The sequence below is a fragment of the Stegastes partitus genome, unplaced genomic scaffold, assembly GCF_000690725.1.
Source record: "Stegastes partitus isolate 25-593 unplaced genomic scaffold, Stegastes_partitus-1.0.2 Scaffold96, whole genome shotgun sequence".
NCBI classification, from domain to species: Eukaryota; Metazoa; Chordata; class Actinopteri; family Pomacentridae; genus Stegastes; species Stegastes partitus.
The window spans coordinates 543,498-570,278 of NW_007577827.1; the positions used below are offsets into that span (position 1 = coordinate 543,498).

General features: G+C 41.6%; 1 protein-coding gene across 2 annotated transcripts in view; it reads left to right on the top strand.

Annotated features, from left to right (window-relative positions):
* fryb (furry homolog b (Drosophila)) overlaps positions 1 to 26,781 on the top strand; it is a 51,512-nt gene that overhangs the window by 18,329 nt on the left and 6,402 nt on the right. For both annotated transcript variants that reach the window (XM_008277348.1, XM_008277349.1), the window contains exons 8-58: positions 154 to 322; positions 1,279 to 1,371; positions 1,653 to 1,751; positions 3,239 to 3,340; positions 3,778 to 3,881; positions 4,224 to 4,332; positions 4,929 to 5,015; positions 5,614 to 5,785; positions 5,872 to 6,004; positions 6,330 to 6,437; positions 6,608 to 6,734; positions 7,089 to 7,202; positions 7,453 to 7,617; positions 7,926 to 8,012; positions 8,121 to 8,380; positions 8,523 to 8,712; positions 9,343 to 9,467; positions 10,285 to 10,342; positions 12,588 to 12,679; positions 12,898 to 13,070; positions 13,304 to 13,464; positions 13,583 to 13,693; positions 13,844 to 13,998; positions 14,443 to 14,542; positions 14,702 to 14,873; positions 15,413 to 15,669; positions 15,765 to 15,911; positions 16,145 to 16,313; positions 16,447 to 16,537; positions 16,774 to 16,847; positions 17,484 to 17,634; positions 18,449 to 18,552; positions 20,092 to 20,183; positions 20,293 to 20,386; positions 20,561 to 20,780; positions 20,992 to 21,113; positions 21,284 to 21,471; positions 21,601 to 21,695; positions 21,977 to 22,175; positions 22,278 to 22,499; positions 22,924 to 23,122; positions 23,259 to 23,356; positions 23,613 to 23,783; positions 24,133 to 24,273; positions 24,394 to 24,579; positions 24,727 to 24,891; positions 25,140 to 25,214; positions 25,434 to 25,604; positions 25,818 to 25,826; positions 26,230 to 26,424; positions 26,555 to 26,692. In XM_008277348.1, coding sequence (XP_008275570.1) covers positions 154 to 322; positions 1,279 to 1,371; positions 1,653 to 1,751; positions 3,239 to 3,340; positions 3,778 to 3,881; positions 4,224 to 4,332; positions 4,929 to 5,015; positions 5,614 to 5,785; positions 5,872 to 6,004; positions 6,330 to 6,437; positions 6,608 to 6,734; positions 7,089 to 7,202; positions 7,453 to 7,617; positions 7,926 to 8,012; positions 8,121 to 8,380; positions 8,523 to 8,712; positions 9,343 to 9,467; positions 10,285 to 10,342; positions 12,588 to 12,679; positions 12,898 to 13,070; positions 13,304 to 13,464; positions 13,583 to 13,693; positions 13,844 to 13,998; positions 14,443 to 14,542; positions 14,702 to 14,873; positions 15,413 to 15,669; positions 15,765 to 15,911; positions 16,145 to 16,313; positions 16,447 to 16,537; positions 16,774 to 16,847; positions 17,484 to 17,634; positions 18,449 to 18,552; positions 20,092 to 20,183; positions 20,293 to 20,386; positions 20,561 to 20,780; positions 20,992 to 21,113; positions 21,284 to 21,471; positions 21,601 to 21,695; positions 21,977 to 22,175; positions 22,278 to 22,499; positions 22,924 to 23,122; positions 23,259 to 23,356; positions 23,613 to 23,783; positions 24,133 to 24,273; positions 24,394 to 24,579; positions 24,727 to 24,891; positions 25,140 to 25,214; positions 25,434 to 25,604; positions 25,818 to 25,826; positions 26,230 to 26,424; positions 26,555 to 26,692 — 7,039 coding nt within the window. The remainder of the gene's footprint in view (positions 1 to 153; positions 323 to 1,278; positions 1,372 to 1,652; positions 1,752 to 3,238; positions 3,341 to 3,777; positions 3,882 to 4,223; positions 4,333 to 4,928; positions 5,016 to 5,613; positions 5,786 to 5,871; positions 6,005 to 6,329; positions 6,438 to 6,607; positions 6,735 to 7,088; positions 7,203 to 7,452; positions 7,618 to 7,925; positions 8,013 to 8,120; positions 8,381 to 8,522; positions 8,713 to 9,342; positions 9,468 to 10,284; positions 10,343 to 12,587; positions 12,680 to 12,897; positions 13,071 to 13,303; positions 13,465 to 13,582; positions 13,694 to 13,843; positions 13,999 to 14,442; positions 14,543 to 14,701; positions 14,874 to 15,412; positions 15,670 to 15,764; positions 15,912 to 16,144; positions 16,314 to 16,446; positions 16,538 to 16,773; positions 16,848 to 17,483; positions 17,635 to 18,448; positions 18,553 to 20,091; positions 20,184 to 20,292; positions 20,387 to 20,560; positions 20,781 to 20,991; positions 21,114 to 21,283; positions 21,472 to 21,600; positions 21,696 to 21,976; positions 22,176 to 22,277; positions 22,500 to 22,923; positions 23,123 to 23,258; positions 23,357 to 23,612; positions 23,784 to 24,132; positions 24,274 to 24,393; positions 24,580 to 24,726; positions 24,892 to 25,139; positions 25,215 to 25,433; positions 25,605 to 25,817; positions 25,827 to 26,229; positions 26,425 to 26,554; positions 26,693 to 26,781) is intronic.

The window sequence follows — 26,781 nt, forward strand, 5'->3', positions numbered from 1 at the left end:
CGTTGACAAATAAACACAGATGAGAAAAATATTGCCGCTTTGTTGTAGTCACTCACTGCAGCGCCACTCTGCTAAGACCTGGGTCTGAAAACATTTACTAGAACTCGAGAGAATAGAACAACTGTTCACATCTGGTCACCATTTCCTCGGCAGGTTCCCAGCAGTGAGGAAGAAGTTCATCTCAGAGCTCAAGGAGCTCAGACAGAAGGAGCAGAGCCCGTACGTCATCCAGTCCACCATCAGCCTCATTATGGGACTAAAGTTCTTCCGCATCAAAATGTACCCGGTAGAAGATTTTGAAGCGTCCTTCCAGTTCATGCAGGTAGACTGAGCTGAAATCATTTGCTGCCTTACCTGTTCTTTACCAGCCAATAAAATGTTAAAGAGTCTCTGGTTTAGGAATCTCACCTTGACTAAGGCTCCGTTTACACGTAGCAAAAACTGTGATACTTTAATGCGTTTGGGCCTTTGGTTTACACGTAAACGAAGCTACAAGTCACTGAAAACAATCATATCTGAAAACTCCGGCCACAGTGGAGATTTGGAAAAACTCTGTCTTTACATTTGCATGTAGACAGGAGGAGACGGAGTTTGACATCACAGTATTCGACAAAAATGTCATCAGTGTCATATGTGTGCGACCCATGTTTACAGTTTGGCTACTGTGATAGAAAGTCAATATTTTCAAGTAATTTACTTGTTTCGTACTCTAACGCTACATTTAGAAGTAGCTCTACTTCTCTGTCGGTCCAAACAAACGACCCTCGCACTATTATCGTTAAAGTAAAAAGGAGGATTTTGTGCCATTTGTTGTTGCGTTTTTTCTAGGATTCTGATTGGCTAGCATGGCTTTATGCTTCTCATTACACTGCCCCCTATAGGTTAGGCATGCTCATAGCAGCTCTTAATGACGTGTTTATTCAGGTTTATGTAAACAAAGATTCCTTTGAAAATGATCTGGTGTGAACAATGTTGTTTTTGAAAACAAAACTCTTTTTTTGATTTTTGTAAATACCCGGCTATGCGTACACGTGGCCTGAATCTGTCTCTGCATACATTCATGCTGTGAAGCTGTTAAGTGCTATCATACTGTCCACTGAAGTTACACTGAACTAATCAAGGGTGAAGCACTTTGTTTATTATCCAGCTGTAATGTGAAAATTCTTCTAATTTCCTTCCCCTGTAAGAAAACGCGAATGTGAATGTATGACCTTGCACGCATCGAATTAGAATGCGTTCTTTCTGTCACTGCCTCTGACTCTGTCTTTCTGTCTGCAGGAGTGTGCACAGTATTTCCTGGAAGTGAAGGATAAAGACATTAAGCACTCATTAGCTGGACTCTTTGTGGAAATACTTGTACCTGTAGCTGCTGTAAGTGCATTTCATCTTCCTGCTCTGAGCAATACAAATACACATTAAGCCAGAGTCACATTGAAATTATTGTTCGCCTTTTAAATAAAAAGTCTGGCTGTCTTACCGCAGCGCAGTATGCAATGTTTGTGTCTTGAGAACTATATGAATCTTAAGTGAATCCATGTAAAAGGTGTTGTGTGCATCAAGGTAAAAGGACATTGGGTTCTGGTAAAAGCATTTAAAAAAAAAAAAAGAAAACGTGTACCACTGTAACGTCTGTGTTAATAATACTCCCCCAGACTGTGAAGAATGAGGTGAACGTGCCGTGTCTACGGAATTTTGTAGAAAGTTTGTACGATACCACCCTGGACCTGTCCTCGAGGAAGAAACACTCTCTGGTAAGTTTCTCTCCGTATTCTGTTTCATCACTGTTCGTCTCTCTTCATTTCCTCTCCATTACCAGCAATTGGTGAAAGCTCTTACTGTAGCCATCCAACATGTGGCCTTTTATCTCTTCATGGGAAGGAGACAGGGGGTGCAGTATGCAGTGCACAGGCTAGTTTTTGAAGCAGTGCCAGATGAGCAATATTTGCCCACAGCATGGAAACAGGCAGAGAAATCGGTACATCAGATGCAGTACATCTCTCTTATTAACATGGTGATCTCACATGAACAAGCATGCAGTAAAAAGTGCATCTAATCAACTTCAGTGTTTTCCAAACTGTATTAGATTGTTCTTTATTTTCGTGATGTAAGCTGCTCAATATACAGACACTCATATTAAATATTTATTTTAAAAATATATATTTAAAGAGTTTAAACAAGGTTGAAGAAAACAATGGTGATTTGGCAAGACTGAGATTTTTTTTGTAGTCCAGCACAGCAATGCTTGCTAAGGTACCATTTCCCTTTAGTTTTCTCCTAAATGTCACCCCAGCTTTAGGATGCGCGCCACAGCCATTTGACTGGCATATCTGATAACAAACCATGTCACCGGGCTGCTGTGTTGCATTATTGCTGGTTGCTGTTGATGTGCTATTTGTGATATGTGCACGGGTTCGTCCTGCTGTGACAGAGACTCGTTTCCTCGGGGCCTGCAGACATGCCACAGTGCCGGTATGCATGCTTCCTTTGACGGATTCTCTGAATGCTCTGAGCCACCTATGCAGTCAAGACGTAACACACCTCTGCTTTTTCCCAAGTGAACAGCCCACAGACATGTGTTTAAACAAACAATGACTCGTGATGTTAGAGAGAGCAGAATCGACAGAAATGATAGGAACGACACTAATGTGGTGCATTTCCTTAATTGCCATTCTTTTACATTCTAAGTGTCATGGTGTGAATAGATAACTAAATGGGTGAGAGACAGATAACAAATACCCCTTTTGATGAGGAGTGACAGGTATATGATGCGCATTTCAAACCTAGCATTTCCAAAACCATTCATGACAAAGGAGACTGACACTGATCGTTAGCAAAGCATTCTTGTTTAAGAATGATCAGCATGCAGACTTACATTGCCTTTGAGGAGGACTGAACAGACTTGACACCAAGTTCACATTCCTATGCATGAACTGTATACTATAAAAATTTGTATACCACTCTTTGATGAAGCACTCTGGGAAAATATGTAATTGCTCCTAGTTGTTAAATATCATATAAGGAGCTCAGAAATTAAATTTAAGCTTTAATTAAGTCATTCTCAGATTTATTTTGAATGTATTAAAGGATTTTGGGTTTGTACAAGACTGTGGTAAATGGGTGAGGAAGTGGAAGTCATTCTAAGGCATTGGTATTTACATTGAATTACTGATGAACTTCAAGGTTTGAGCCTAATTCTTGTTATATAATTGTCTCCTCTCCGACTTGTCTCTCTAACCAGGCTCTGTATCCTCTGGTGACCTGTCTGCTGTGCGTCAGTCAGAAGCAGTTCTTCCTCAGCCGCTGGCACATTTTCCTCAACAACTGCCTTTCAAACCTCAAGGTCAGATTATTTTGTCTGTACCATGCGAATGCAAGAATGACTGATGTAGGGGTTATTTGTATAACATGTTACAAGCACACACAAAACATACATGAATTTCTGCCCACAGGGAACGAATTTGACAAAGTGCCAATCAATGCACACAACACTTAACTTACACAAAACTCTACAGTAGCACTACCTAATACCTATTGAAGTATAAAATCAGCCATTTGTGCGTATCGCCTCAAGGGGAACACTGCAAGATCAGAACGTAGTGATTGATGGTGGGTCATAAAGACTTCTTTTCGAATCTGAGATCACACCATAAATCTTGAGGGTACAGTGTATGTTTTGCATACAGCAGACTGCCTGCAAGCTACTGTATTGGAGATATGCTTCTCATGATACTGTCGCGTTTCTTTGGAGGAAACATTTTCATGTGTGTTTGAATGCAGAATAAAGACCCCAAGATGGCACGTGTGGCTCTTGAATCTCTCTACCGCCTGCTGTGGGTTTACATGATCCGAATAAAGTGTGAGAGCAACACTGGAACACAGAGGTAAGAAATGCATGCAGTTAGATTCCTTATTAGGAAAATATGATGTTTTAAGCATCGGCATGTCAAATTAGGATGCAACAAAAACTCTCCCTGAAAACTCTTTTAGTTCCATTTGTGCTTTCCTTTATTTGTGCTGTGACATTTGTGACATGTTTTTTTTTTGGTAGCAGATTTTCCTTAAAACACACCCAAGTTGTAAATATTTTAACATAAGGGCAGAGGTTTCACTCTTTCCTCAGAATGGTTAATAATTCATGTTTCCTGAAGTTGATGTGGGAATGATTTCTGTCAATGAAGAACAAACAGCTTTTCTGATCTAACTCTCGTCTCTTTGTCCCTCAGCCGTCTCACGTCCATCACCTCCACTCTGTTCCCCAAAGGGAGTCGTAGCGTCGTTCCCAGAGACATGCCCCTTAATATTTTTGTCAAGATTATCCAGTTTATTGCACAGGTGTGTATGACTAACTCACATGACGTTGTAGATGCAGGCATAGGATTCTGTTCTTGGTCAAAGGACAAGAGAAATGTAGTGGGGTCTGTTGTGTTTTGTTATTCATTCTGTGACTCACTGATTTAAAAAAAATAAAATAAAACAAGCACCGGTTAATCCAAAACTTAGTTGACACAGTTGCAGAAACAGGTCAAAAGCTAAACAGTAATGAAAACACAGGATGACTAAAATGTAGGCCATGGGAGATATTTTTGACATTTCGTGAGAATCCATTATCTGAATTGATTATATTTCATCTAATGGCAGTATTAGAGGCTGAGGTTTCAAAGCTACTGTAATATCGTGTAAGTGTTGGCACTCGTGGCACTTTAAAGCTTTGTGGTTGCTGCTGTCATTTAGCAGCTGCGTAGAAACCCGGTGTATGTTTTCATTACTGTCGTATATTTAAATAAATAACACCTTACGCCTCTTGTATATTTCCATTATAATAACTTTTCTAATAAAAATGTTCCACTGCTGACAGCAAATGCGCCTACCGCCTCACACTGCGTTCACTCTGAAATCCTGTAACACCAGTATGTTTGCCCTCTGTTCAGGAGAGACTGGATTTCGCCATGAAGGAGATCATATTTGACCTGTTGAGCGTCGGGAAGCCTGCCAAAGCCTTCAGTCTCAACCCGGAGGTAAAGAGAGCAGACACAGGCACTCAGTCATGTGCACTCAGTCGCACACAGACCAACAGTGTATCTCTCCTGGCCATGTTACAGCAATGAGCATTCCAATTTTTATTTGTAGTCTGTGAGGAAGGTACAGAACAGTACGATCTCTGTCGGAGCTTTGACATTAACTCATCCGGCAGAATGAATATTCACCTACTCGCCTGTGCTAAAGAGATGCACTTGGTTTTGAACGTGTGCTGCGATGAACTCTCTATCTTATGCAATACAATACGGTTTTCATAATTAGGAGGTATTTACAATTACAGTGAGGCACACACAGACTGTGAGATTAAGATTGATAAACTATATCATTAGTCATATAAATGCTGTAGTATTTAGTTACTGGCAGTGGAGCTGCTTAGTGGGTAAAACATGGAATATTTTTAAATAAGAAATACAGAACCAAGCATGCAGTTGTGTCCTGCACCATATGACTGTTATCTTTAGAGTGTAAGCACTGCCTGTTAATGCACTTGACTTAATTCGTGCTACACATTTTTGCTCTGTACAACCAGCCTCTCCGGCATGTAGTGAAGGATGTTGTGCTCTGTCTGTCTTCCAGCGAATGAACATAGGTCTCCGGGCATTCCTGGTGATAGCAGATGCTCTGCAACAGAAGGACGGAGAGCCTCCTATGCCCAACACAGGAGCCACTCTGCCCTCTGGAAACTCCCTGAAGAAGAAGAAAACTTATCTCAGCAAGACGCTCACTGAAGAGGAAGCCAAGCTAATAGGTGCGTGTCTTTCTGCAGGCAGTCAGACTGATGTAATTCGAGCGTCATCTCCAACTACATGTATCGCCTCTGTCTGTTCTCCACAGGCATGTCCTTGTACTACTCTCAGGTGCGCAAGGCCCTGGACAACATTCTGAGACATTTGGACAAGGAGGTGGGCCGTTGCATGATGCTCACCAGTGTCCAGATGCTCAACAAAGAACCAGAGGACATGATCACGTATGTAACTACAAAGTGCAGAAACTCCAGAGATTTTTCAGCCTTGTGTTAATGAGGATTATTCTGTTTGATTCCATATTAATTCATTAAAAGATAACAAATTTGCAGCAATAACACTGCTGCCCCTCCATTCACATTTTAATTATAGTGAAATTATGCTGCTTTTACAACTAGGCTTTTGCCCAACAAAGCCTGGGAATTTGTGACAGCTAGTACTAAGATACTGCAGATACTGTACATTGTTAACTTTAGCAAACATGAAATAATTACAATTCAATTCAAAATTGGTGCTATTATGTCCAATGCGCTCCTCTGTCTTTGTTAGCGGTGAAAGGAAGCCCAAAATCGATCTGTTCAGGACATGTGTGGCTGCTATTCCTCGTATTCTTCCCGATGGCATGTCCAAACCGGAGCTCATTGACTTGCTCTCACGGTGAGTTTCGGGTCTATCCTGTCATCACTGATCATTTTTATGTATTTTGAAGCCAGTTAGTGAGACCATTATAAAGACATTTTACATTCCGCAGTCTAGTTTTATAATAAAATAAAATATTTTGATTTATTTCTATGTCTGATTGGCTCATATTTGTATCTGTTCCTCAGACTTACGGTGCACATGGACGATGAGCTCCGTCTTATTTCCCAAAACTCGCTGCAGAGCCTGTTGCTCGATTTCTCAGACTGGAGAGAAGATGTCCTGTTTGGTTACACACATTTCCTTTTACGCGAGGTATGGCAGAACAGAAACCTGCAGCTACACACAACCACATGTGTTTAGGCTTGACTTATTCTGCTAATCATTATGCCATTGTTGTAAATGTCATGGTAAATGCATATAGAGTCAACATTTGAAAAATACTTCACCAGCACAAATATATTTTGAGTAACATATTCCTAAAATTGAGTGGTGGAATGGTCATCTAGTGCAGTGGTCATATGAAACTGTCTACTCCTGTGTTACAGAAGGAACAGGAAAAACACATCTGGTGTGATTCAAAAGCATCGTCTTTCTGAATTAACAGCAAATGCTAACATATTGGTATTGGCAGCCATTCTCTAAATGTACCTTGCCAAACTTTTTCAGGTCCAAGACACTCATCAGGGTCTGCAGGATGCATCTGTGAAGCTCCTTCTCCAGCTGCTCACACAGTGGAGGTTAGCTCTGCAGCTCCAGGGGAAGACGCGGGGTGGAGTTGAGGTTTGTACAGCACAGGTTACTCAGTGACAGTCAGCCAACTATTGTCCCCTCTAACACTAGTCATGATGTTGTATTTATTTAAGATAATATTTTTAAAACACAGTACCAACTTTTTATTTGTTCGTACATTAGGAGAAATACCTGAGAGATCAGTGTTTCATTATGTCAGTTGTTGCATAACTATAGGTTTTATTGCTTGTCAAACTATTTACAAATCCTCCTCTCTGTCTTTGTCCTACCTGTCCATCAGGCCAGCCCCAGACTACCAGAGCGAAGCCCTCATTGCTCAGTGCTCCATGCAGTTGAGGGCCTGGCTCTTCTGCTCCTCTGCTCGTGTCAAATCAGCACAAGGAAGCTGGCAGTCGGTGTGTTAAGAGAAATACGTTGCCTCTTCACAGCTCTGGGACATGCTGAGGTACAGTACAGATAACTCACATCCGAACCCTCCAAACATAGCGGTTTTGAAAGAAGCTCAACAGCTTTTCTCACCAGTACAGATTGTAAATAACTTGTTAAATAGATACCTATATGTTTTAGTGATAAATGAATTAGACATCTGTTAATAAATTGTCTTTAAAGATGGAGAAAAGAAATAGAAAGGATGGGAGGAGAGCCATCTGTCTGTAGCTGGGATTAGAGATGTAGCATATGCAGCCTGTGGATTCTTTCATTTTGTGACGCTGCTATAAAGATAGCTGATGCTATAAATGTCTCACCCTACAGGACGATGACAAACCTATGATAGAGGTCATGGACCAGCTGAGCCCAGCTGTAATGGACAGCTTTGTTCACGTGGCCGTTTCTGACTCAGTAAGGGATCAGTTCCATGACTATATCAAATCAGTTATTTGTGTCACAGTCTTTCAAATTACTTAATCAGCTGCTGTGTGTCATTCTTAAATTCCTCCCCTCCCTCAGTCCACATTGCCCCTCAGCCACCACGTTGACCTCCAGTGGCTGGTGGAGTGGACGGCTCGACTTGTGAGCAGTTCATACGACGTGAAGAGCCCCAGCCATGTTTGGATCTTCGCCCAATGTCTGAAGGACCCATGGGTGCTCTGTCTTCACATCTTCTTGCGGCAGGAGCACCTGCCAAAACACTGTCCCATCGCTCTGGGATACGCCTGGCCCTACGCTTTCACGCGACTACAGCTGCTACTGCCCCTGGTTGACCCCAAGTACAAAGACACAATATTTATATCGTAGTTTTTAGACATTTAACTTAATTTTAAATAACATCCAATACCAATGAGCATATGTCTGAAAGATCGAAGTATTTTACCAAATCCCTCTTCTGCTTGTCCACCTGTCTTTCGGCAGTAGTCCAGTGAATGCTAAGAAGACCAGCACAGCAGGCTCCAGTGACAGCTACATCTCTCTGTGGCGAAACTACCTGATTCTCTGTCTAGGCGTGGCTAAACCAAGCATCATGTCTCCCGGCCACCTAAGAGCTTCTACACCTGAGATCACTGCCACCACACCTGACGGCAGTGTCACCTACGACAACAAGGTGTGTGTTTGCACGTTAAAAAAGACACCAGGGTTCTTGATAGTCTTGGGAAGTCAAGAAAAAGATATTCTTTATTGAGTTCCAGTCCTTATAAAGCATTTGAATGATACAGATCCTCAGGGAAAATACTTTTATTTTCAATATTGTTCTTTTTATTTCTTATTGAAGTGATTAATTATGTGTACACAAAATAATGATTAGATTGAATTTCCCAGAACCCAGGATAATGTCTTTACACAACCTAAAATCCAAAGATATTCAGTTTCTAATTATGCAAAACAGAGAAAAGCAGCAAATCGTCACATTTGGAATGGCTGGTACTTGAAAAGGAGAGGGTACTTAGGCTTGGAAAATCCCTTCATGTTAATAGACAAATTTATTGACTTTTCAATTAACTATTCCACCTCAAAATATTGGATTCAAATGATGATAAGAAAAATCCTCCTAATCCTAGTTAAGGAAATAAGTAGTGAAAAATTATATATTTTAAAATTTACTGGGGAAATCCTGGAGCCAGTGAAAAGCGAAAGTCTAAAAGTCAAGTATTGTCGTTCACACATGTTTGTAAATTTGCATAAAATTAGCATTTCCTGATCCATGTGCGTATGTTTTGTTTTTTGTTTTTAACAGGTGATAGGAACTCCCTCTGTGGCCTGGCTTCTAAAACAGCTTGTCCCACTGATGAGAGCTGAGAGTCTGGAGATCACAGAGTCTCTTGTTCTAGGATTTGGATGCACAAATGCTCTGGTCTTCAGGTACTGGAATCAGAAACATGAATAAATACACATCTACAATAAAAACCCACAACTTGCATCTTACATATCAGGTGCTAAATAGTGTTTTCATCGACAAGGACGTCAAATAATTCAAAACAAAAAGAAATGTTTAATTTAATGCAAAGCTTGTTTGATTGTTTAAGACTAATTTATTTGCTGTTGCTATGTTTGCTGTCTGTTGTTCTCTGGTGTGAGCTTTTGCTTTGGCAGAGAATAAACACAAAAAGCCTGAATGACACTAGATAGATTTAGATTACGGTAGAAATAGAAGATGTACTTGATTTGACCTTTTCTCTTACGTAAGAAGACAGGTCTCTTTAGAGTTTTTTTATGATCCCTTCATCTATTACTTATTCCCATCTGCCTGTACATTGTTGTCATAACTTGAATGAGCTGCATGCTTTGCTGACATTCAGAGAAAGGGGAAAAAAATGTGTCACTGATGCAGAAGAGGAATTCTTAGTCGCACAGTGATGTATCACATTTTTTTACACAACAGAGGTTCCATTGTGAGCGGGAGGTATTTCATTTTAAAGCAGATCATCTATTTTTAAACCCAGAATGTTTTCTGAAAAGGCGCTCATTGTTATTACAGAGATTATGGTCCGCCCAGACAAATTTGTCTGTCATTATTGTGTCGGCGGATTAGTGGTTTTAGGGCATGCAGCATTTGGGTTGCACAAGCTGGATATCTGTTACAAACCATTCTCTTCCCTTAAATAAGACCACTAGATCAGTCTTCTCAGCTCTTTAGCAATGAGGTAATCGACTGATTTTTTCCCCTGTGTGTTTACAGGGAACTGGTCGAAGAACTCCATCCACTGATGAAGGAAGCACTGGAACGTAGGCCTGAGGTAACACGTATACACTGAAACACACTGAAGCACAGAATCAGAGAGAATTAGAAACAGAATCTGTTTAATTTCATCAATCCCTATTAGAATCTTGTGAAAATGTGATTTTAATGAAACACACGGGTTAATCCAGGGTTCATGAGAGGATAGAACTGTGTCTTTCATGTTGCATAAAGTGTGTGTAGCCTTTAAAGATGTTTTCCATAGTTGAGTAATTTATTATTGATGAAAATGGACTATGGATTATTTGTACTGCTAATGTAAAGTTAAAGGATGCAAAGTTGTAATGTAAAGTTAAAGTGCACCGGCATCTCAGACCAGACAAACAGGCACATTGACCGCTTCTTCTCTCTCCCTTTACGTTGTATTTACAACCGGAAAGCTTGTTTCCGCAAAAGCCAACAAAAAAATAAATAAAACGTCATTATCATTAGCCTATCCTAGCAGTGTAAAGTACATTTGTTGTTTCACTATGAGTCCAAGGCCACGTTTACACATAGCCGGGTAATTGCAAAAACCGATCTACGTTTTTAAAACTAATATTGTTCACAGCAGATCGTTTTCAGGAAATCTTTGTTTACACAAACCCACATATACACATCGTGAAGAGCCACTATGAGCATGCCAAACCTATAAGGGGCAGTGTAACGAGAAGCATAAAGCCATGCCAGCCAATCAGAATCCTGGAAAAAATACAACAACAAATGGCACAAACTACTTCCTGTGACGTCAATGATAATGGCGCAAGGTTCGTTTGTTTGGACCATAGACTGTATAAAAGATGGACGTAGCAACTGGCCCTGAAAAATGAAGCCAACCCGGAAGTGTCAAAAACCTACGTCCGCTAGCTGCTGGCTCCAAAAAGCCCTGGCTCCCATAGACTTGAATTGGAAAAGAAGTGATCACAGATCACGAAATACTGCATTCCTACAGCCCAGGATTTTTTTCTTATTAGTTTTCATGGTCTAATTCAGAGATCAGGTGGCCAATCTGAAAATAAATCAATACTGAATTTTTTAAAAATCGTCAAAATTTTGCGGGGCAAGGGGCGTGGCTGGCTTGATTGACAGTCGGCAGCGACGATGCAGACGAAGCGAGCAAAAGGCGGTAAATGTGGGCGGGCAGAGAGGGCCTGCCTCTCAATCCTCCTTTGGCTCCGCCCCCCTCCGACGATTTTTGCATCACTGGCTCCAAAAATCCAAGATGTCAACCAGGAAGTAGCAAAACCCTGGCTTCATTTTCTCAGTGCAGAAACCAACGGGTGACATCACAGTAGATACGTCCATCTTTTATACAGTCTATGATTTGGACCGACAGAGAAGTAGAGCTACTCCTACATGTGGTGTTAGAGTAAAAACAAGGGTTTGCACAAATGTAAAAACAAGCACTGCTTTAACAGCATCCATTTCTATCACAGTAGCCAAACTGTAAACGTGGGTCGCATACATATGACGCTGATGACGCTTTTATCGCATACTGTAATGTCAAACTCTGTCTCCTCCTGTCTACATGCAAACGGAAAGGTGGAGTTTCAGATATTTTTTGCTATGTGTAAACGGGGCCCAAGGCACCCAGCAGGGAAGACATACACAGTACAAAGGTGATCGTTTGCAGAAGAGTGAAGAAGGAGCCAAGGAGAGCAGAAAAATCAGAAGAGACTTTTGAGCTGAAAATGCAGATAAATTATGTAAATAACAAATGGAATATTTAATTCTTTATTAATCTTTTGTTATTTGGTAGCGCTTGCTGAATACTCTGAGCTGCGCTGCTTCTATGCTGCCATCTCAGTTTTACGAGCCGATATCGGAGGTCACTCTCAGTCATAGACTGTGTATTAAAGATGTTCTCAGTCTGTTTGGAAACGGAAGGACGGCCAACATTTTCAGAGAACAGCTCAGATATACTGGCATGTGTGACCAGCCGGACCAACGACCAAAACATAAAACAGAGATGCTCATATTACAACACAGAGGGAGTGTTATTTCATTCTCTCAGAATGTCATTACTCATTTATCTTTACATAGCAAATAGTTGTTTAGTGCTATATTGATGTTCAAAATCTTGTATATAGAACCTTTAAGTTGCTTTTTCTCTTGAAAAACAAATTAGGCCAGTGTATCCAGAACAACATACATACAGTATAAGCATACATTGTTTATATTTCTCCTGCAGAATTGACATTGTTTGTGGGCTCGGAGATCTGGTGTACACTGAGAGTAAACTGACAACCTGTGTGTGCTTTCAGAACAAGAAGCGCAGAGAGAGACGGGATCTTCTCAGGCTGCAGCTGCTGAGGATCTTTGAGCTGCTAGCCAATGCAGGAGTTATCAGTGACAGGTAGCACAGCATATCATCCACTGGGAGCCCTCTGGCTGTTGTTGTTTTGGTATTTCCCTATGCCCATGGGTTAATTTTAAAATGCAAATTAGTTACTAATTCCAGCTTTTCCTTGTTAATATACATTTACACCCTTCCCTCATTTGCTTTGCTCTGGTTATCAAAAGGAGGCAAGAAGTTGCAAAGTCATATTTCCTTCTTTTTCCTGCTCTCTGTAGCACCAATGGAGCTCTAGAGCGTGATTCTCTGGCACTGGGTGCTTTGTTTCTTGAGTATGTGGACTTAACCCGGATGCTTCTGGAGGCTGAGAATGAGAAGGAGCTGGATGTGCTTAAAGACATCAGAGCCCATTTCAGCGGGATGGTGGCCAACCTGATCCAGTGTGTTCCTGGTAAATGGTTTTACTACTTTTTTATGGTATTGTAGTATATTAGAATTCACTGGTCCATCAGCAGTAGTAGATGTTATAGGCTTTAGCAGTGTTCTCCATCCACAAACTAAATTGCATTCCACTTAGTAAAAATGCTCATGGATTCAAAATGTGATATGAAATGATCATATAGAAGTCTGTTTCCTATTTTCACCCTCTGCCTCTCTCTTTCTCTCACTCTCACATCTGCACAGTCCACCACAGGCGCTTCCTCTTCCCTCAACAGTCTCTAAGGCACCATCTCTTCATTCTCTTCAGCCAATGGGCTGGACCTTTCAGTGTTATGTTTACTCCCCTCGATCGTTACAGTGACCGCAACCACCAGATCACTCGCTACCAGTACTGTGCTCTCAAGGTACACAATATCCATTTTCCCAATCCTTATCACCCAGCAGGAGTTATTCTCTCTTTTTATTCTTTATTATATTTTACAGAAACCTGAGCATAAACTCAACTCAGCTCTTGTCTCCTAGGCCATGTCAGCAGTTCTGTGTTGCGGTCCAGTTTTTGACAACGTGGGTCTCTCTACTGACGGCTATCTCTACAAATGGCTTGACAACATTTTGGCCTGTCACGACCTGCGGGTAGGACAGCTCTGAGATCTTCTGTTGCATTTAACAATTGCTTTTATTATTTTTTGTGAAAGTGTATTTTGAAGTTTCAGTACTCTTCAAGAAATTATGATTAAAGCCTCAGCTTTCCTTATTCCGGTGCCTCTACATGTTTGCCTTTAGGTTCACCGTCTAGGATGTGAGGTGGTCATCCTGCTTTTAGAACTGAACCCAGACCAGATCAATCTGTTCAACTGGGCCGTGGATCGCTGCTTCACTGGGTCTTACCAGCTGGCTTCTGGCTGCTTCAAAGCTATCGCCACAGTCTGCGGTAACAGGTAGGGCATCATGCATCGACTAGAATCTTCCCTGCTGATATTTTCTCTGTCAGGACAGCAAAGACCAACAAACTTCAAGGAAAGCATTTTATAGCTTTTAACCTCCTTACTAAAGAGGTTTATAAAATTCCCTGTGGTGATCGATAAAATATTAATAATGTATTTGAAAGTTAATAATGCACTTTATTATTAATAGAGTTTTATATCTACCAAGATTTTTTCAACGTGTGAAATGTTTTTGTACAAAACAATAAAATTGGTAAATAAAGATTGCTCTCATGGGTTATTCTAATAGCTACAATTTAACCTGTGAAATCATGCAATGTACATATGCACATTCACTTTACTCTGCTGTTGCCAAATTACCCGCTTATCCGTTCAGGTTCAGTGGGTTAGCTTTCATCATAACCAACAACTGATCACAGTTTCTCCTTATTGTGCCAGGAACTACCCATGTGACCTGGTGACTCTGCTCAATCTGGTGCTATTCAAGGCCTCAGACACCAGCAGGGAAATATATGAGATCTCGATGCAGCTGATGCAGGTATATACACTCACACAGCGCACAGAAGACAAAGGCATAGTTCCAGTATTAAATATTTATCAATTGCAGACAAAGAAGAAGGAAAAAAAGAAGAAGCTTAAAGCCAAAATCTGACAAAGTGTTTTGACTCTAAAAGATTTTTTAAAAATGTGTGTGCAGGTGCTGGAGTCAAAGCTGTGTGCATACTCTAAGCGAATGGTGGAGCAAAAGCCTGGTAACATTTTGTATGGAACACACGGCCCCCTGCCTCCCCTGTACAGCGTCAACTTGTCTCAGCTATCCATCCAGCTTGCCAGCATGTACCCAGAGCTCACTCTGCCTCTTTTCTCAGGTAAGCTCCTCATCTTCAATGTGTACACGTGTTTATGCACACTTGTGTGTCACAAAGTACAATAAATGCAAAAATAGAGCCATAAACAAGACAAGACTACTTGATTGCAAATCCTGTTGTATTTATTTTGTGAAAAATGGCACATTTTAATTGCTGACCCAGGTGTAAATAAAAGCTCTCACTCCCACTTTAATTTCTCCCAAGAATGTAAGGTTTCAACACCAAAAACTGGATATCAAATGAAGGAAGCAAAGGCACCCGAAATGCTGTTTTTGTGACACTGAAGTCAGATGTGCTGAATACTTGTGTATCTAGTGTCCCTATTAAATGCTGAAGCAGGCAGGGTGCTCTCCAAAACAGCCCAGTCTGTTCGACTTCTCACATTTAAACTTCCTAAGAGGCCATTCTTCTCTTGGAGACAGTTGTGAAATGTGCCCACAGTGTCTCTCTCTTGTTATTGAACACCTTAGAAGAATGCTCAGCTTCCTCTGGACACTGATGATATTAATTACGCTGACATTTTTTTTTGGCCCCTCCAGAGGTGAGCCAGCGTTTCCCAACCACCCACCCCAATGGCAGACAGATCATGCTATCCTACCTGCTACCTTGGCTTAGCAACATTGAGCTAGTTGACACGGGTCTCCTGCCCCCTGCCTCAAGCCCCTGCACACCAGAGGAGGAGCCTCGTGGTCAGGGGCAAGGCATCGGTCTGTCCCCCAGTTTGAGGGGCAACGGCTGGGGCTCCTTGCAGGCGACTTCGCTGGTGCTCAACAACCTCATGTTCATGACTGCTAAGGTAGGAAGCTGCGCATGTTCTTATTTGAGACATTTTTTTTGCTTTCACAAAGACATGTCCTGCCTTCTAACTGAACATTTTCTGCACATTATCAGTATGGAGACGAGGTTCCTGGACCAGAGATCGAGAATGCCTGGAATGCTTTGGTGTCCAACGAGAGGTGGAGCAACAACTTGAGGATCACCCTGCAGTTCCTTATCAGCCTGTGTGGAGTCAGCAGTGATACCACACTGCTGCCTTACGTAAGTGTAGTCTGTACACACGGACACACTTGAGGTCAAGTCAAAGTGATTTATTGCTAAAAAAAAAAAAAAAAACCATTAAAATGAAATGTCATGATCACCAGAAAGATATCAGTCTATTGGATTTGTGGCAATGATGTGCATCAACAAAGGGAGGCTTGTTTCAACATTCATAAATATGCAGTGATAATGCAAATTATACAGGATCTCTAATTAATGCTTATCTCTTTCAGATCAAGAAGGTGGTAATCTACTTGTGTCGCAACAACACCATCCAGACAATGGAGGAGCTCCTGTTTGAGCTGCAGCAGACCGACCCAGTCAACCCTGTGGTTCTGCACTGTGACAACCCTCCCTTCTATCGCTTCGCTGCCAGCAACAAAGCCTCCACTTCCCAGACAGGTAAGAGGACGTGTTCCTGTCATGATCGGTGATGTGAAATGACACCGAATTTTAGCTCGAGGTATTTATGTGACAGATGCTTGGCTATACTGTATTGAAAATGAAAACTATGTTTGAAATGTCTCATGTGTAGGCACCACCTCCAGCAGTAACACTGTGGTGGCTGGTCAGGACAACCTGGCAGACTCAGACGATAACAAGCTGGTCCGAGAGAATGAAGAGCGGTTAGTATTCATACGTTTTTTTTATGTACTTGTATTGGCTCTGGCAATAAAATAGTTGCTTGTGTCGCTCAAGAGACTTCTGAAAGTAGATAAACTAAGTCATGTCAGCATCAGATCAGTTACGCAGCAATATTACCGTAAGACTTTTCAAACATTTCAGTCACAGACTAAGACTGTACACTGTGAAAAATCTGGAAACTCTGAATTTCACTTGAAATGTCACACATTTTTCACAGAAGGGCCAGGGCGCACAACAGACTGGAGTCTCGCTACAGCAACAGCTCCGGAGGCTCCTACGAGGATGAAAAGAGTAAGTTGTCTTGTTTCTCATGAGAATGAATGTGCAGACTTGCTGGACTTGTACAATGTGTACTCAAACACACAGACAGCTCAGGGCTTTTTACAGATGACTGTTAGAACAACCTCGAGGACATAGATTTTTCCTCTAAGTCCAACATGTTCTCCACTTGAACTTAAGACTTTAACGCTAATTGTCACTAATCTCCTTCAAACTGACAGAAAGGTCTTGTGCTATGCAGTGTGGCCATGCTGAAATGTTTTTTGTCGCATTCCCTGCATTTTATTTTTTTGTTGTGTATTTCAAACATTTGGTTTGGACCTGAGCCAAGGCTACTACTGTTGACCTTTTTGGCAAGCGCCTGTGTTGGGATGTTTACATGTATGACTGTGCTACTGTTGTCTTCCAGAGCTGTAACCAGCCGAGTATAAAGACACTTTTATTTGGCAAATCAAGACAATAAAATGCAATATTGTGTTTGTATACTGTATCAGTGAATAGTTTAAACAGGCAGCTACAAACAACAAACTGAAATATCTGGAGTGCAGCTTACTGTAACTCCACTTGTTTTGAATGAGCAGATCCATGTTTCAGCTCTAATTTACTGACTTAACCTTGGGATTGGTCTGGTTGTTTTTTTTTTTGTAGATGACCCACTGCCGCCATATGCGGGATGGCTACTGAGTGTCCTGGAGACCAACCGTCCCCAACCGTTACCGATGCCCATAAACGGAGGCTGCTGGGCCCCTCTGGTTGACTACCTTCCAGAAACCATCACGCCTCGAGGGCCACTGCATAGGTATACAAAAACAAGCTCACACTACACACAAACATTCTCCTCTGAAACGACCACAAAAATTTCCCACAGACTGTAAGCTGGAACAGTGATGTTACTATCAGCAGAGTCGGGTTATTAGGATCGGAAAGGAAGGCAGACTTTCGCACAGGCTTGTCTCACCTACTCACAGATTGTGTGATAAACTCTAGAACAGAATGAAACCGAGCCAGCTCCCTCTGCCTCTGCTATGTGGAGAATGAATATTAGAAAGAATTTACCCCTTTGTCCTCTATGTCTCTTTCAACACCTTAAAAATCATTACATTACAGATGATACATGTCTGTCGTGGATTCATGACGTGTATATAAAGTATCACACATGATGGGAGAACAGGGCTGATTTATAAATGGAGATTTCTATCCAGGCAAATACAATCTGTTTTTGGAGTTTTGTCACTCTACAAAAAGAAACCTCAATTCCAGCAAAAAGACAAGACCGCTTTCTCAACCACATTCCTTTACATGCAAATACAATTTGTTCTTTGTCAGCTAAAGAGGTAAAACCTTCTCATGAACTATTCTTCTTTATTGATTCCATTTAAGAAGTGAAGTCTCTCCTGTTTTTCCTTTATAACGTAATATTAAAGACCAGAACTAGAAACAAAAAGTCATATTTCCAGAACACTACATGCAGGCTAGTTGTTTTGACAATGGCTTCAATCCAAGCCTTAAAGAATGTTGTGCCACTCAGCACACCACCACACAGCCCGTGGAAAGAGCAAATAGTGTTGATTTTATTGTGCTCTTGTGAGACTTGTGTATGTATTGCTCCTCAGGTGTAACATTGCAGTCATTTTTATGACTGAAATGGTGGTGGATCACAGCGTGAGAGAAGACTGGGCTTTACACCTGCCTCTGCTACTGCATGCCCTCTTCTTGGGTAAGCAACACACAAGCACACATTCGCATACCTCAACTCTAGGTAGAGCCTTTGCCTGACAGTGAAGCGAGAACATGCCCTGAATGCCATGCATAGAAAGACTGGCCAGCTGTATTTTGGGGAGTGAAGTAATACTTTGGGAAAAAATCTGGACTAGCTGGATGGCCAACCACACAAACTCCTCTGTTTCTCTCTTATCTCTCAGTGATGAGCGCTTGAGGTTGAACTAAGGTGATAAGATAGAAAAAATAAATAAAATCATTCATGGCCCTCCAAAACAGGTCACCTACACACCAGAACATACACAATAATAACTTTAAGGTGTGTAGGCATTTTGTGTGGCATCCAGCAAACTCTTAGCGTGACAGTATGTTTTATCTCCATCCTTCACAGACATGCATTTCAGCACTAACGCTCTCTTGTGTTACCATGAAAACATTCCCAAACATGCACACACATACCCGCCCTGTCAACTGTGTGGAAATGTGTTTGTACGTACTCTGCATACTTTGCATACTAACACTTACGTTCAGGATAATTGTTATCATCCAATCTTTGTTATTTGTGCACATGAGGTTGTTCAGGAATCCATGCTGTATTGTTTTGTGTGTGTGTGTGTTTTTTTTTTAACCGGCAGTGTATTGATAGAAGTGTTTTATTTTTGGTTATCTACAAATGGAACATAAAAAACAGTAGATAGTTACAAGGGCTGAACAATTTAAGGAGTGATACCTAAGTGGGAATTTTGGGACAGATAGTAGCAATTAGATTCGCAATGTTTTAAATTCAAACTTCAGTTCAATAATTATTGCATAATAGGTTTAAAACATGTGATGGCACATAACGACATAAGATACCATCAGAAGTGTGACGTTAGCACAAGGAGGACGGCGTGACTCTGTACAACCATTGATACGACATTTTAAAGGCTGGGTCAGATGCCCTGCATAACATCTATCCTAAATTGCAGCCTTTACAATGTGCTAAGTGGAGTTCAAATCACAGTTTTTATTTGAAATCGATTAACCATTAAGCTATACTCGACCTACGATTGGGAGTTGTCACAGCAACAAGAAGCCCTTGTACAAGTGGGCATTTAAAAAACTGCACACTTGTTTTTATGGACACAGCAACAGTATCAGATCATACTTCAATTCTTTTAATGTATTTCATCTTTCCTAATATTATTTAGTATTTACAGCAAGACAGATATGCAGATCAGTGTCTGCATTTGGGTGACCCAACAGCCGAGTAGTTAGATCGCATTCCATGCAGGAGCTAATCCCCTGAGACAATAAGTCCCTGGTTTGAATCCTGCATGTCACTGTATTTCCTGTCTCTCCACTGTCCCTGTCAAAAAAGGAAAAAAAAAAAAAGCTTGAAAACAGGTAAGGGTTGACCTCAAAACCAGAAAAAAAGACCAAGCATTTAATTAGGGACTGTTTTTTTCTATGTCATGGTGTAGTTTGTGCTCTGCTTTGTGTACAGAATCTTAATCTGGTTGTTGTTGTCTTATGGGACGTGTATTTAATTTGCCAGGTCTGGACCACTACAGACCGGAGGTCTACGAACACAGCAAGCGTCTCCTTCTCCACCTCCTCATTGCTCTGTCCTGCAACAACAACTTCCAGGTCAGAGTGGCATCCTAACACTTATTGTTGTTATGCCAGTTTAGCCTTAACATTGTTGTTCAGGGTATTCCCATGACAGGGTTTCTTCCCCTTCTATTGCTTTTAACAGGTAATAGCCTCAGTTCTGATGCTGACAAGAGAGATCAGTGACAACAAGACCCTTACCATTAAGTCCAGCTACCACACGGAGTACCAGCAGTCCCGTAAGTAGGAAATACTTAGCACTCATCCAAGCATTTACAAGAGGATAATGACCTTAAATGACTGTTGAACCTGGACTTTTCACCTGGATGAATCAACAAAACAGATGCTGAAACATTGCAGTACATTATATCAGAATAATTGTACACCCTTGAATTCACATCATGTTCCCTTAGATGCACCTGATTTTCTACGAGAGTGGCAGGCGTCTCCCGTGGTGGACTCCGGACTCAGCTCCACCTCTAACTCATCCTCTGCCAGTCTGGGTGGTGGTAGCACTGCAGGCAGTGTTGGAAACTTGCCCCTGGTAACACCTGACGACCTGGAGGACCTTGAAGATACGCCCAACGAGACAGATGAGAAGACAAACAAACTCATTGAGTTCCTCTCGACCAGGTAAACACAACGCCACTGATCTTTTGTGTTGTTGTTGAAGTGCCACTGTTGCATTGTGGCATTCAGATGTTTGACAAAGTGTGTGTGTAAAGTGTGTGTGGGTGAAAATTTGCGTGAGCGCTGTGTGTATATTAAGTGCTTGTGTAACATGTATGTGGTGCTACTGGTGGCGGGTATACAGTGCCTGGAGTACTGTGTTGTTGTTGCTCAGAGCATTTGGGCCACTGTGGGTGCATGAGGACATCACACCAAAGAACCCCAACTCCAAGAGCACCGAGCAGCTCTCCAACTTCCTACGTCATGTCGTCTCTGTCTTCAAAGAGTCCAAGTCAGGTGAGAAACTACTCATGTTAATGTCAAGTGTCATTCACTGAACAACAGACATGTCAGAGCTCACTTATTAGTCTTTATATGTCTGTTCATTAAAAGCTGTAACCCTTATTTCCAAATTTGAAACAATGAAATACATGCATGTGTGTTTCTATGTATATCTCTATGTACAGACTTCCATCTGGAACAACAGCTGAGCGATGTGGCCTTACAGACAGCTCTGTGCAGCTCCTCGCGTCACTATGCTGGACGCTCTTTCCAGATCTTCAGAGCCCTCAAACAACCAATCAACAACCACGCTGTCTCTGACCTGGTCTCACGGCTCGTTGAGGTGGTGGGAGAACATGGAGACGAAGTGCAGGTGAGCACGTACAGTATAGTCGAGACACAAACCAGCACTTTAAATCTCTTTTAACTTTAACTAGCAGGACAGTGCACATTGATGCTGATGCTTGTGCCTGTATAATTTATGAACACATCTATGTTTCAGGGATATGTGATGGAAGTGCTATTAACGCTGGAATCAGTGGTGGTGAATCTAGCCGAGTGTCTGAAAAACAGTGACCTGATGGCAGCTCTTACAAGGTAGGCCTCAGCACTTTAATGCATTTTCTATCTATGAGCAAGAATAGTTGTAAAGAAAAGTATCTATATACTTATTTCCAATAAGGCATCATAATGAAAAAATTCTTCCCATCTTTGTTTCTCTCTAATCAGAAATGATATATATTATGCCTAATCTTGTTATTCATATGAATGTGAGGTGAAGCCACACTTTATAACATTCATGTTATTTTCAAAATAATTTGATACAGGGACAGGTAATCCAACATGTTTAACCATATTCATGTATGTTTGATTCATAGAACATCCTCACCAGATTTTGTGACTAGTGACAAACTGATGAACAGAAAGAGCACAGGTCAGCTGAACTTCCCTGGCCCAGGATTTGCTGGTCTGTCATCACAACGCCACCAGCGCTCCTACTCTGTCCCCAAGAAGTTTGGTGAATGTGGCAACCAGTCGAGTGATCCTCCTCGCAGTGCAACTCTGGATCGCATACAGGCAAGAAATTAAGATTCTTGTTGACTTTGATGCGCTACTGCTCAAGGAGATTTGGCAAGTGTAGTGCATCTCATTAATTTAGCATGCATTTTCAATCTATAGGCCTGCAACAGTCATGGTCTCTCCCGATCGGGAAGAACCCCTGGGTCCTGCACATCGTCGACCAATCGCATTGATCCCAGTGTCCTGTCGGATCCTGCGCATGTTTCTCATCCTTCATCGATACTGGCCACAGTCTTCTGGGTGGCGGTGTCCCTCATGGAGTCAGACTTTGAGTTTGAATATCAGATGTCACTTCGCCTCGTTCACAAGCTGCTTTCAAAGGTAGATATGATGAAACTCACTGATCCTCATGGGAAAGTTATGTTACATAACTAAAGAAACAAAAGTTATGACAGAGATAGAACTAGAAGAGGAAGAATGTAAACATTTTTCTATGTTTTTCCTTATTACCAACCTGAACTAGACATTGAGCAACCCAGTTATCTCAAGAGTTTCATGCTGTTGCTATTTTAGAATCAAAGCAAGCTTCCTAACATATAAATACAAAGGAATGACTAGATGAGCTATCACCTGCCACAGTTCGAGCAATTCAACAGGCATTTGATTAATGCGAATGCTAATAAATGTCTTTCCCCTTTTCAAAGAAAATGGAAATGTAAAAATGTACTTATAGTGAATTTTAGGAGGCGAACACTAAGAAACCAACTTTGAGCTTCAGTTAAGCTGAAAAACTCTTATTTCCCAGGTGCCCTTAGACAGAGCAGAAAACCGTGAGCGCCTGGAGAAGCTGCAGGCTCAGCTGAGATGGAGTGGATTCTCTGGGATTCAGCAGCTTTTGTTGAAGGGTTTTACCTCCCAGTCCACGTCTGACCTCACTTTACAGCTCTTTTGCCAGCTCACGCCTGTCTCCCGAGTGCCCGTCGTAGACAGCTCACAATCTATTGGTAGGTACTGGGGATGTCCGCAATTTCAATTGAGGATCATTTTAGTATCTTTGAATGTTTGTTAGCCATTGACAAAAGTCTATACTTTTCATTTATATTACATGGAACTGAAGTTCAGTCTATTCTGCCTTTGCAGGTTTTCCTCTGAATGTCTTGTGTCTGCTGCCTCATCTGGTGCAGCACTTTGGCCACCCAACTCAGTTCTGTAAGGAAAGTGCTGAGAGGATTGCACAGGTACTATCATACCAAAAGTTCAACACTGTAGCTTAGTGTTTACTTGAGTTTCCTTTTGCTATTCTTTAGGTTGGTTAGGCAAGACATTGGAGACCAAGACCATTTAATATTTCAGGAAAAACAGAAAACCAAAGTGACTTACCACAAGCTTATATCTGAAAACACTGAAGAAAAACAAGCAAAAGCAAAGCTCTACTATGTCTCTCATACTGTGTCTGCCTCTTTCTTTCTGATTCTTCATGTTTTTCTCTCTCAGGTGTGTTTGGAGGAGAAAAACACAAAGTTGTCCCATTTGGCTCATGTAATGACTCTCTATAAGACACGTTCCTACACTCGGGACCCTTTCTCCTGGGTCAGTGTGGTTTGCAGATACCTCCATGAGGCTTTCTCTGACATTACACTCAACATGGTCACCTACATGGCTGAAGTAAGTGCTGATAAATATGTATTGCATAACTTATTTCTGGATTTACATGGTTACTTTTTCCCAATGAGGGTACAAGGATGTACTGTAAAAATACAATGCTCAACTTATTACACTTTAAGATGGAAGGTTTAGCAGATAGTTTCTGTGAACGTTGACTGTTTTACGCCAAAAAAAAAAAACACTTAGCAAGTGGTTGATTTTTCCAGCTTGGTGCAGAATGGGTTCATTTTGATATTTTGTTGTTTTTACCTTAGTTGCACAGCCATTGACATTGACATTGACCCTAAGCAATATGGATTTTGTAGTTGCATGCTTTGTCACTTAATGAATGTCCCTCTCCAACTTCCAGCTGCTGGATAAGGGTCTCCCCAGTATGCAGCAGTCTCTGCTCCAGATCATCTACTGTCTGCTCAGCCACATGGATCTGACTGCTGTACAAGTCAAACAGTTCAATGCTGATGTCATGAAGACCATTGAGAAGTTTGTCCAGGTAAGTTTCCCAAAGTACTTTGTGTTTACTGATCGGTGTGTTATTGTGTGATAGTTATGCACTGCTGTCTCTCTTCGACTGTCTTTTTTTTAAAAATGCTTTTGGTATGTGATTCTGCAGACAATACACTGGAAGGATGCTTTAAACATCTTGAAGCTGGTTGTGTCACGCTCCGCCAGCCTAGTTCATCCGGTGTACGGCCACTCACAGGGGGATCTTTCCAACCTTGAAGTCAGCAGAGTGTGGGACGGTTCAGCCAAGGCTCTGCCTGGGAAAACACTGGACTTCACCTTTGACATCTCAGAGGTGAGGAATAAAACTCTTCAAAATGGCCACCAGGCATACACAGCTTTTTAAAACATTTTCAGAAAGAAGGAAGATGTTACAAATGTTTATGATATTCAAATCACAAAATAGCATTAATGTGGGCCTCCCTTTCTGTTTTCCTCATAGACACCAGTTATTGGACGTCGGTTTGATGAGCTCCAGGGTTCAGGGGTTAGAGAGGGGAAGGCTAGAGCCATGGCTGTAACCCGCAGTACTTCCTCCACCTCTTCTGGGTCCAATTCCAACACCATCCTGGTTCCTGTCAGCTGGAGGCGACCCCAATCCTCTCAGGTAATGCTAGACCTTAATTTCCCCATGTCTTTCAGTTTATGTGCGTTTCTTAATGCATTTTCCTTTAGCATTGTGTTTTAATGTTAGTAACGCTAATAATTTGATGACAGCTACCAATATCAGAGCTGCCTCTACTATATTCAGCAACATATGAAGCCCTTTTTTGTTTATTTCAAATATAATAGGGTTTATATTGATTCCCTCTTTGATTAAAATTTTATTTTTTACAATCTCTCTCCTACATACAGAAAAGAACCAGAGAGAAGCTGGTAAACGTCTTGTCTCTGTGTGGACAAGAAGTTGGACTCACCAAGAACCCATCGGTAAGCTGAGCCCTTTTGTTGTTTACAAGATTGTACCAACCTGCACTGTCTGTTTACAGTCAACAAAAATCTGCAAACAGCAGAAGTTACTTTTGTTTAAGGCAAATTGCTTTCTCTTTGCTCTTTGTAAATTAATCTTTTGAAATTATTATGGGTAATAATAAGTTCACTAGTTGTCTCTGATAAGCAAGAATACATTTTTGTGTTCCTTCTCGTCAGGTGATCTTCTCATCCTGTGGCGACTTGGACATGATGGAGGTGCGGGAGAGTGGCGTGTCATCCGAGGAGGGTGGTACCAGAGAGGACACACTGGATGACACTGCCAGTGAGCAGCAGTTCAGGGTTTTCCGAGACTTTGACTTCCTGGACGTGGAGCTGGAGGACGGAGAGGTGAGATTCATAAATGTAGTTTTTTCTCCATGGTCATTTGATTTACGATGTATTCTGTGATGTATCTGTCTGTTTTCTTCCCTTTTACTTGTATTGTTTGTTTCCTCTTATCTGCCTGTCTTTCTTTAGCATCAATGAAATGTATTTCTTTGTCCCTCCTCGTCTCTCTCTCTCTCTAACTCTGTGTCTTTCTCTCTCCCCCTCGCTGCCTAGGAGCTCCAGGTAAGGTCTCTCACACTGAGCACTTAACATGAGCTTTTATCAGCGCTGTGGTGTTGCTGGCTCCTTTGTTTCCCACTGAAACAGAAACAACATAATGATTGTGCTTCATTGTGCTCTCACAGCTTGGTTGCAGAACTACATTTCTGACAATGTTGCTATTTGTCATAATAGGGATGAATGGTATTGTAAAGGGGTAAAAATGATCATATTGAATGCAAACGGCCTATCCAGCATATTTTCATGCCATGAATAACAGTTCATTTTGCATCTTGTGCTTGTAACTACAGCAAATATTAATTGTTTTGGAAGCTGAACATGAAAATCTTCTTCTCACAGCAGTGAAATGCACCGCTACCGTTGCCTCTGCCCCGTCTTCCAATGTGTATGTGTGTGTTTTATCTAGGGCGAGACCGTCGATAACTTTAATTGGGGTGTGCGTCGGCGATCTCTGGACAGCACGGAGCTGGGCGACCTACTGGAGGAGAGCCAGCACTCGGGCAGCACCCCCAGTTTGGGTCACGAGGACCCCCACGATTCAGACGAGTCCTCCGAAGAAGAGGAGTCTTCAACTAGCCAGAGCCTCTCTCATTCTCAGCTTGTGCGTTGCCCTAACTGTTTAATCAATACAACATTAACATCCACACTGAAGCCTGAAAACCTTCTTTCTTTGTTACCTCAATGACCCAGTTTACCAGTATAGATATTCGTGATTCGCCTTTCTTTTCCAGACTAACCCTTCTCCATCTGAGGAAACCAATCACACAGATTCGCTATCGACTTCTTATGACACATCTGCCGACCCCCAGTCCCTCAATGCCACCACCCCGGGCCAGGGAGTGCTCCGTGATGATCACAGTGGCCTACATGTGAGAAATAAGACACATTAGTGTGCAGATGTAGTTGTGTATTTATATAGATACATGTGTTATCTTTGGGAAATTGTAATGCCTTTGTT